Genomic DNA, 10,377 nt, shown 5'->3' with positions numbered 1-10,377 from the left:
CAAGCTGGCGGAGGGAAGGTTTAAGTTGGACATCAGGAGGCGCTACTTCACGGTCAGGGCAGCTAGGGTCTGGAACCAGCTTCCAAGTGAGGTGGTGCAGGCTCTCACCCTGGGGGTTTTTAAGAGGAGGTTGGATGACCACCTTACTGGGGTCGTTTGACCCCAGTGCTCTTTCCTGCCATGGCAGGGGGTTGGACTAGATGATCTGCTCAGGTCCCTTCCGACCCTAGAAACTATGAAACTATAACCCACCTAGATCTGATATGTTTTTAAGACCTCATCCAGCTACTACTAATCTGCAAAGCTCCTGTAGTTCTGAACAGTGATATGCATTTGATTCCAGGTCTGTGGAGGGGAAAGGACAGGCTTAGAACACAACCCTGCAATGCTCTAAATTCACTGGGGAAATTGATTTATTTGCATCCTACTGTTTTAGTTAAAGTAGGGGGAGCTCCAGTATAATAGAACAATTACAGAAAGAAGATTAGCATTTTAAGGTAGTAACCTTTTTTCCCTCTTTTCTTAGCTTGTTTCATCCACTGCTGGCCTGTGTAGGATTAGCATGTCTTTTTCTGGGCCAGACACTGGCTTTGAAACCTAGTGTCCTTAGGGTGGTAACAGTAAGATGGATAAAGCTATCTCTCCTAAGGCACCTCAGCCTTAGGATGCCAACAGATCCTGGTCAGCCATAACAACACGATATCTTTCCCCATTCCTCTGGGAAAGGAGACTGGGGGGCCTTTTCAGTGACTTCAGACAACCATCTTGAAATTCACAAGAAGTATAAATTCAGATATAAAACTACTGGGTTTGTACAGGAGAACTGCTGTTTTCTCACAGCACTGAGATAGGCTGGATGGCAAGGGCCAGAAATAGGGTGTCCTACAGTAGAAAATTACATGTGACTTTATTCATAAAAACTATTTAAATCTGAGTAGACTATCAGCCTCAGGGGGCTGCCTGCACCAAACAGGTCCTCTCATGTCCATGTGCCTAGTTCAGATCCAGACCTAAGTCTAATGAGATGCTGTTTGGCAATTAGTTTCAAATTGTCTCAAATCAGTTTCTATTAGTTGAGTGTCAGTATTACATTGACCACCCTTATGGCCAGTCTCAGCTAAAGACTAACTGCACTACAGGGAAAGAATTATTCTCTTATCCGTGGCAGTGGTACCAGGCCTAAGGTAAAGCATACTTTCAGAGGCAGTCTAGACTGCACATTCTCACTGAAGTGTTCTTGTGTTATGTTTATAGTGAGGGATTCTGTTAACCTGGCACCTTTAATGAGTGTGTGCACACACAAACACAGAATGAGGCTGCCTTGAATTCATCTGACAGCTGGGTTCATGCTGCACTCCAGCATATTACAGCCTTTCAAATGTTAATAGCCAGTCAAAGAGAAACAGTCAATCACAGAATGCTGATCATCCTGTTATTAATGGATTAAGACTCTAATCTGCACATAAATACATGGGGCGTGGATGAAAGAAAAAACCAAAAGAGCTAATAGAAATGTATCCATTATATTATTTATGATGGAAATTAGGTATTCTTTTTTACATAGAAGGAAGGATAAATTTGCACCTATTAGAGTAACTAAATCAGAGATGCATAAACTTTTGTAAGCAGCAGCTTAGTTCATCAGATGTTTTGTCATTACATAGCATGTATAACTGAAAGCTGGTGAGATGATGCTTATCAATAGAATGATGTGAATTCTATCCATGTGGAAAATGTCTGAAGATGTGAACAGGTGATGGTGCATACAGAAAGTACCGGCAAGATGTAACTAGACAACAAAGAGTGTGGTGATGATATTCCTTCAGCATGAAAGATAGGGCCTGTTAGGCATTAGGACTGGGGGTACCAAGGGTACCCATCGAGGGGCTTAGGTGTCTCTATACTAATGCTAGGAGTATGGGGAACAAGCAGGCGGAACGCACACTCCTGCTTGCAGACAAAGACTTTGACTTGGTTGGGTTAACAGAAACTTGGTGGGACCCTACCCACAATTGGGCAGTAGGCATTGAGGGCTATAGGCTGTACAGACAAGATAAAGCATGGTGGGGGCATTGGTCTCTATGTTAAGGAATAATACACATCTTCAGTAATCAAGATGGAATTGGAATAAGGGGAAATTGAGGTATTGTGGGTCAGAATACAAGGGGGTCGGGGTGAAAGGGATTTGGTAGTGGGGGTCTATTACATACACCCACACCAGGAGGATGAGTTAGACCTGGAATTCTCAAGGCAGCTCTCAGAGGTGGTACACTCAAGGGACATGGTTGTCATGGGTGACCTAAACTACCCTGACAACTGCTGGGAGGAGCAATCAGTTAGATCTGCCTGTTCATGTAGGTTCCTAACCAGCATACAGGACCTTCACCTAATACAGGAGGTATATGGTCCCACTAGTGTAAATGCCTTACTGAACTTAGTGCTTGCTACAGGGGATGACCTGGTGGGTGATCTGCAGATACAGGGTAACCTAGGGGATAGCGACCACCAATTGTTAGAATTCACTATCCAGCAAAAGGTGGGAAAAAGAACTAGCAGGGCAGAAGTGCTAGACTTCAGAAAGACTTCAGGGAATCAGTTAGGAAGCCAAAGCAGAAATGGAACTCAGGCTGGCAACAAAAATAAAGACAACAAAAAGTCCTTCTTTAGGTACATAGGGAGCAAAAAGAAGGTGCATGATAACATAGGACCCCTACAGGACAGATTAGGGCAACTGGTAGTAGATAGGGACAAAGCTGAGCTCCTAAATGAGTTCTTTGCCTCTGTATTTCTGAACATGGATAAAGACATATCTCCCAAAAGGGCTATAGAAAGGCACAAGAGGGACTCCAGCCCACCAACAGTTAGCACGGATCTAGTGAAGGGGCGTTTGGAGGGTCTGGACGTGTTTAAGACAGCAGGCTCTGATGATCTTCATCCAAGGGTGCTGAAAGAATTGGCCAGTGTTATAGCAGAACTACTGATGTGGTTGTTCGAGCACTCATGGCACTCAGGATGGGCCCTAGAGGAGTGGAAAAGGACCAATGTGGTCCCTATTTTCAAGAAGGGGAGAAAAGATGATCTGGGTAACTATAGGCTGGGAAAGGATCAACACAACAAGAAAGCAGAATGTCTCAGTGCCAGAAAACTGAAAGGGCTTTCATAAATATAGCACAGTGAAGGAAAATTCTTATGTGCATTGCAGAGGCAACCCAGATCAGAACCCTCTGTTGTGCTGGGTGCCACACCAGCCCTTAGTGATAGATAAAGGGCTAGATAAAGGGAGTCCTGAGAGTCCTTGAGTCATTGATAGTCAGTCAGTCAGTGTCTGCATAATTGCCAAGCCATGTGCAGTGGCCATGTGCAGTTCCTGTAGCCCACCACTGAAATTAGTCAGCAGGCAGTCACAGTCATTGATAAAACCAAGTGATGGAATATCCAGAAAATGAACACAGCTATATATCACCTAGGCTGGAAGATGCAGCCTCATCCAAAGCCATGGGGAGTATCTCCGTAGACTTCAATGTCTGTTGGATCAGGCTGTATGGGAAAATTTGCTGAAAACCTTTGTAATCCCAGAAGATTGGAAGAAAGCAAATATAAAACATCAGAAGAAGCAGAGATAGATTCTAGAGGTCACATTTCCTAAGAGACCTCTCCTAAAATAATGGAGCAAATATGGAAATGGAAAACAAACAACAACTACTGGGGACAGGCACAATAAGCAGTGCATATCTATATAGAGAACAATCTTGCTAGATCCACTGAATTGCCTTTGTGCTAGGTTTAAAAAATTAGTGGAGAAAGGGAAACTTTGGGTTTTAGCCGAATGTTTGATACAGTGTCTTAAGAATTCTCACTGCTCAATGAATTCAAATTGCTTTTCTATACTTTCTATTTTGTTAATGTCCTAGAAGAGGGAATAAACAGCACACTAATAAACTCTAGAAATTCCCAGTTGGGATGCTTTATGAACACCAAAATACATAGACCATTAATGCAACTAGGCCTGGAAGATTTAGAAACATAGATGGAAAAAAGATATGGGAAAACCAGTTGAAAATCCTTGGGCTACTGCATCTAGTGGGAATGGAATACTTGAATCAGAGGTACTTGGCCAGGGGAAGAATGCTAGAGAACAAGCACACTGGAGGAACTTAAGAGTGTCAACAGATGGCATATTAGACCTCAACTTGTAATGCAATATAGCTATATATCACCTAAGCTGGAGGATCCAGCAATGCAATAGCAAGCCAGGGTAATGCAGATCTGGGTGCTAACACATACACTTCATCCCACACAGCAGAGAGTTTATAATATCTCCCATATGTGGTGATTGCACACTGGAATGTCACTTTAATGCTGAGGGTTCTATGTAATGAGAAGGAGGTTAAGAAAGGAGTTCAGAGAATGACTACAGGAATGATCAGGTGCCTGAGGGACTGACTGATGGGGAGAAACTAGAAGAGCTTAGTTAGAAAGGTGGGGTAACAGGTTACAGGTATCAGAAGGGGTTTATATCAAGTTTACTCTATACAGTACTGGGGGAATAACTAGGTATCATAGAAGGAGATGAAGGAAGGGAACATGCAGGCTGACTGTCAGCAGTACATTTTGCCAATGAGTTTTTAGTATTTGGCTCTGATAGCATGTCTCCTGATGACTCCAAGACCCAGATGGGACATAAAACCAGTAAATGAAACAGTATCCCTTGGCAGAGTGGGTCTCTTCCATGTTTACCTTCTTGGAGCCCTGGAGATAATCTCTATTTGTGGTGCCAGGCACAACTGGAGAACCTGGTAAGACCAAGAGATGTTGGTAGGCTTGGGAGATAACATTATCTCTCAAAACCCTGTCATCTGAAAGACTTCCTTAGCAGGCACTGGTACTTATGAGAGTAAGGGACTGGTGTCAGAAGTTAGAGCATGGTACAGCAAGGGTAGTAGTGCTGGCATTTGCTTTGCCAATGTGCCTCCATCTGGATTACAGCAGCTCTGTTGCTCTAGTTGAACCCTCCCATGACTCTGCCAACACTCTTCTGCTTTGACTGACATGTTTCTTGTTCAAGGTTCATTTATTGGCAATACAAGCTATACAAGTGCTGTTACAGGTAAGAAGTCAGGCCTCTTGGGTGTCTGTCAGAGGAGTTATATCACCTACCCAGATGTGCCATTTTTTCATTACTTTTTTTATAGTGGCCAGACAGAATTCCTTGCCTCTCAAGTCTTGAGCCTCTATACAGCTCACTAAATCCACTTCAGTCAACTTGCAGCACTTCTTGTTATCCCTTGCCAGGCCCAAACATCTTGTTATAAATAATGCTGTCATATATGGCTATTACAGTAGCACTTTGCAGACCCACCCATCAGAACTGCACTGAGCATGTACAAATGCACCCAGTGCCTAAGCTACAGAGCTTACAACCTGTGTAGACAAGACAGACAAAAGGGAAGTGGGTGAAATGACTTGCCTGAGGTCAACCAACTGTTCAGCTTCAAAGCCAGGAACAGAGCCCAGTCCTCCGATTCCTCCCCTCACTACCTCTCTGACCTTGTGTCCTGATCTGATACCTTTCAACACTGGGATGTTTTTCCCAAGCAGACAAGTGTCCAATAGATATTAAGGAAGAGACCAGCATGCATGTGTCTGCATTTGTGTCCTAGCACCCTTATGAATAGGCACTGACCCAGGGGTCCTGAGCTTTCTCTTTTGAAGCTCCAGAACCTCTCCATTAATTCTTCTCCCATCTAAAGACCACAGAACTCTCTCTACCTGCCTCAAGAGGAGCCTGTGCCTACCTTGGCATCCAGGATGCTTGTCTCGACCCGCGCCACGCCCTGGTTCTCCCTGAACAGCTGGATCTTGCTGACCTTGCTGAACTCCGACAGCACTGTGGTGAGGTTGGTCTTGAGGTCAATGACATGGCTGATTCCATGACGGGGACCCACAAGGAGCGTAGTGGCTGGCTGCTTCTCATCCTAATAGTACGACCACCCCAACCATATTGAAAGACAAAGACAGACAGATGTGAAAGAATACCATGTGGCTATATATGAAAAACTGCCTGCCCAGTCTCAGCTCATCTGACTCCTTGCACTGAGCTGAGCTTGCAATGGAGATATTATTAACTCATCTGGCTGTATTCCTGGGGTGTGAGCTGCATTCAGGGGTCACAACGACAGAGCTGTACGCAGAGCTGTGCGTGGTGCTTGCCAATGGTTTAACTCCCTTTTCCGCAGTGCTGGGAACAGCACCATGGAACAGCATGCACAATGCCAAGGCTATTTAAAAATAAATAGCAGAATCAATTGCCAGCATGAAATATTCAGGCCTGTTGGTGCACTGGAGAAAAGTAAGAGTGTTATAAATCCAAGTTATTTTAAGTTACTTCTGTGAGGAGTAAGAGGCAGGAGGGAAGTATTTTACCAAATAATTAAGGGAAATACCAGGCTGATATCTGATTACAAACAAAAATCACTACTGCCTTGGCTTTTACAGCCACGACACATGGAGCTGAACTGGAAGGGAAAGAGCAAACTCAGAGCTGGACAGACAAGCCCAGGAAGGGGATAATGATAAAAATACCTTTCCTACCACTACTGCATGTTTTGCATTTGCCTAGAAACTGTCCTCAGAGGAAGCCATAATGTGTAATGGGCATTAACCCAGCTGGGCTTTCTCTTGGAAGCTGGGTCAATATCACTACTCTCATTTTAAAATTCAGGAAACTGAGGCACTGGGAGAATGATCTGTTCAAAGACACACACCACATTAATATCAGAGCCCAGAATGGTACCTAGGAGTTATGGTGCCCATTCATTGCTTGTGTAAGATTATATGGTCTGTTTAATATATTGTGGGATGTTTTAATGACACACCGAGCTACTGGGGCAGGAGCTTTCCAAGGCTGTATGTTCATCTGAAGAAACAAGTAAAAGTAAATATTGGAGGACACCACACCAATGGGTAAAGCAGTGAAGCAGGGGGAAGCCATGAAACTGCAGACAATCCAGCCATGTGGCTAAAAGGAACAATGGCCAATGGGTGACACTTACAACAGAATGGAGACCCATGGGTGGAAGGTGGAGCAAGGGCCACTAGCGATGGTGATGAAGAGATGAACCAGGTAACTGGAAGCCTTTGCAGTCCTATGTTCTCATGTGTGGGTCGTTGGCCTTCATCCTGCCATGGACAAAATGAGGCCGTGTTGGTCAGTGTGACTTTGGTGGGGATGCTGAGTGGGAAGATGGAGGAATGTCTCATTCTATGACATTATCTCAAGGCAACAGGTTCCAAGAAGCTGCACAGCAATGGCCAGGCTGTAGTTGCTAAGTAAGGTGATTTTGAGGCCTGACAACCTATTCACTGCAGAAAGGGCAGCAGGAGGCTGCCAGTCACTTGTGGAGAGGGAGGGAGACATGAGGCCAGTAGAGGAACACCTGCCAGTGTTTTAGGAATGGAGATCTCTTGGGAAATGGAGATTCTCTAATGGAGCTCTGATTTAATAGCACAGTGGAAGCTTGTTAATATTAACTGAGTAGAAGATCAAAGACACAAAGGGTGAGATCCTCAGCTGATATGAGCAGAGCTCCACTGACTTTCAGAGACCAAATGAGGATCTGCTTATAATCAGCGGAGAGACATTTATGAGCAAGTCTTGGGAGGATGATCTCACTGGGGGTTCAGAGTAGTGCAAGGAACTGTGGAAGGAGTCATTCAGCCTTGTCACATGTTTGGTAATCGTGGACATCTGTGCATATGTGTGTGTGTGCATGTGTGTGTGTGGGCATGTCAAAAGCCAATGTTAGGTGCCCTTAGAAGCCATGCAGGCCCACCCAAGGCACTGTGGATGGGCTACTTGTTAGCATGCATTGGAATTACCATACCAGTCCCACTGTGTTGAAGAGGACTCCTGCAAAGGTTGGAAGTTCATTCAAGATCCGCAGGTACTGGAGCTTTGCCTGGGTGGTTGACACCTGAGAAAACATGTCCCACTTAACACTACCAGCAGGATGACAAGGCAGCATAACATTGAGGAGGCTGGGAAAAGTGAAGGAGGGATCAAGAAGGGTCCTCTCTGGAATTTCAAGGAGTAAGGAGTTATGGGTGCTCAGCTTCTTGGGGCTAAGAACTGGCCACAGTGCTTCAAATGACTAATGGCATAGAGATGTCTCTCGGTGACATGGAGATAAATGTTTCACTACCTTAACAGCTTAGTGAAGGCAGCTTCTGTGAGATATGGCTGCTTTATTTTGCAGTGATGCTGGGGTAACTCCTAAGGTTTTTGTAATTCAGCCAGCAGAACACCATTTAAAACTGCAGGTGCTTCTGTGCACCTCTTTTGGGATGACCTGAGTCTCTGGGGTCTGCAGTCCCCATGGGACCTGGTTTGTCTCAGGAGAACCCTAGCAGGTGCTGAGACTGGCTGGACAGGAGGTCACTTAGGAACAGCCTCTTTCAGGACACTGCCTGGACCTGACCCTGGATGTCCAGAAGCACAAAAGCAGAAAATCACCACCAAGTGAAACTGACAACCTATGTGACATTCTGGCCAGGTTTCAGGTTTGCTCTTTGTTTATTTGAATGGTTTGAGCCTCCCTGTGCTTGTGGCTGTGAAATCCAGATCATCCCTTGCAAACGGATTCATGACAGAGAACAAGCTGCATGGCTGTATTCCCTGGGGATTTGCATTGCATTGTAATGGTCTTAAACACCAGTTTCATACAATCACATGATCTGTTGCTTAGCTGTGCACAGTAACAGCAAGTGAAAGCGTAAAAGCCTCTGCTAGCTCATTACAGCTGCTGTGCTCCCCACCCAGGACCCATGGTGGGATTGTACTGGTTTCTGTTTACCTTGGTGCCACCAGGTGGCTGGTTCTGATGGGCTTTCAGCTGCTGAGAGAGAGATTTCCGAAGGCTCTTCTCCCTGATGAGCTGCAGAAGCGAGGGAGGCAGGAATGGTTCCAGGCCCCACTCCTTCCTGCAAGAAGAAGAGGCTCAACTATAGACAAGGAAAGGAGAGCAACAGGAACCGGGAGGGACTCAGTGGGGGAGAGGGAGGTGATATAAAAGGGAGGGTAGGAAGCTGAACAATGACTATGGCCAGGAGCTAAGAGGACAAGCGTGTGTAGGCATGAACACACCCCGTGGGATACTGGTGATGTAGTTCTGAGGTAATGGGAAGCAGTGAAGTGCAGAGGGAATGGGAGCCTATCTGCAGGTCTCTGGCCAGGACTGTCTGCCAAATACAAAGATAGGACCAAATTCAGCTTTAGTGTAAGTGGTTGCAACTCCTTGGAGGTCAGTAAAGTCTGACCTATAGCCCAGACCTGAATCTGAACCCTTGATTCTCTTGCTACTGCTTCTTTTTGAAGATACACCTATGTTTATAACAAGTGAACATCCCATCTTCACAAAGTGATTTTTGCTGCCAAAACCCAGAGGTACCCGGAGTCCACTCCAGGCAAGCAGAGATCCATTCTTATTCCATGTGACTGCAGAGACAGAAGGGAGCTCCTACTATATGTCACTGTATATTATTTGTAGTCTGCAATTAGGTGCTTTATAAAGGGTGCCTGTCAAAAGGGAGGGGTCACAATTAAGCTTTCTCTGAATGCTGAAGGTTGCACCAAGGTGGCCTGGAGCTCAGTGACTGTAGGGGGCTGGATTCCCACCGCTGAAGCCTCTGTCTATCAGGGGCTGACTGCTCACTGCATTTCCAGGCTCATATAGAACAGCACACATCCAGGAGAACACTGACCCAGTCTGTAGCCAAGATGATTCTGAAGTGCTTTGGAGACTTGACACATGTTCCCCTCTCACTCCCCCAAGGCAGTGTAGAGTCACTGCTCCTTGTGCCATTTCACTGTTGTGCTTGGGTTGAAAAGACCCCTGCAAGGCTGTGGCATGGTGCATAAAACAGGGGTGGAAGAGCAGGATGCGCAAGCACACTCTTGCCAACAGGAGGAGCCAAAGCCATTGCTAAGCATCTCCCGGGGCACAACAGGTACAGTGAAAGAAGATGGAGCTCCAAGAGAACATTCTCTTGAGCTTTACTGAAACTGCAGCTCCAGAGACAGCCTGATGTGATATAAATCACATCTCTCCTGTGTGCGCCTTCCCACTTAGATCTGGGTGGCGCCTGGACACAATACTCCAGGCCACAGCTGGAGTATTGTGTCCAGTTCTGTGCGCCCCATTTCAAGAGGGATGTGGACAACATGGAGAGGGTCCAGAGGAGGGCCACCCGCATGATCCGGGGACAACAGGGCAGACCCTACAGTGAGAGACTGCGGGACCTGAACCTATTCAGCCTCCACAAGAGAAGGCTGAGGGGGGACCTGGTGACCGTCTATAAACTCACTAGGGGGGACCAGAA

The 10,377-nt window shown here is 45.9% G+C and overlaps 1 protein-coding gene across 1 annotated transcript in view; it reads right to left on the bottom strand.

Moving 5' to 3' along the window:
* The window catches only part of FRMPD3 (FERM and PDZ domain containing 3), a 75,229-nt gene that overhangs the window by 47,727 nt on the left and 17,125 nt on the right, over positions 1-10,377 (bottom strand). The window contains exons 9-11 of the mRNA XM_019521189.1: positions 8,853-8,979; positions 7,884-7,973; positions 5,796-5,975 (exon numbers count right to left, since the gene is read on the bottom strand). Of these exons, the coding sequence (XP_019376734.1) occupies positions 5,796-5,975; positions 7,884-7,973; positions 8,853-8,979 (397 nt within the window). The remainder of the gene's footprint in view (positions 1-5,795; positions 5,976-7,883; positions 7,974-8,852; positions 8,980-10,377) is intronic.

The sequence above is a fragment of the Gavialis gangeticus genome, unplaced genomic scaffold, assembly GCF_001723915.1.
Source record: "Gavialis gangeticus isolate Ggan-Ray unplaced genomic scaffold, GavGan_comp1, whole genome shotgun sequence".
NCBI lineage: Eukaryota > Metazoa > Chordata > Crocodylia > Gavialidae > Gavialis > Gavialis gangeticus.
This window is presented reverse-complemented; position numbering and strand designations above follow the sequence as displayed.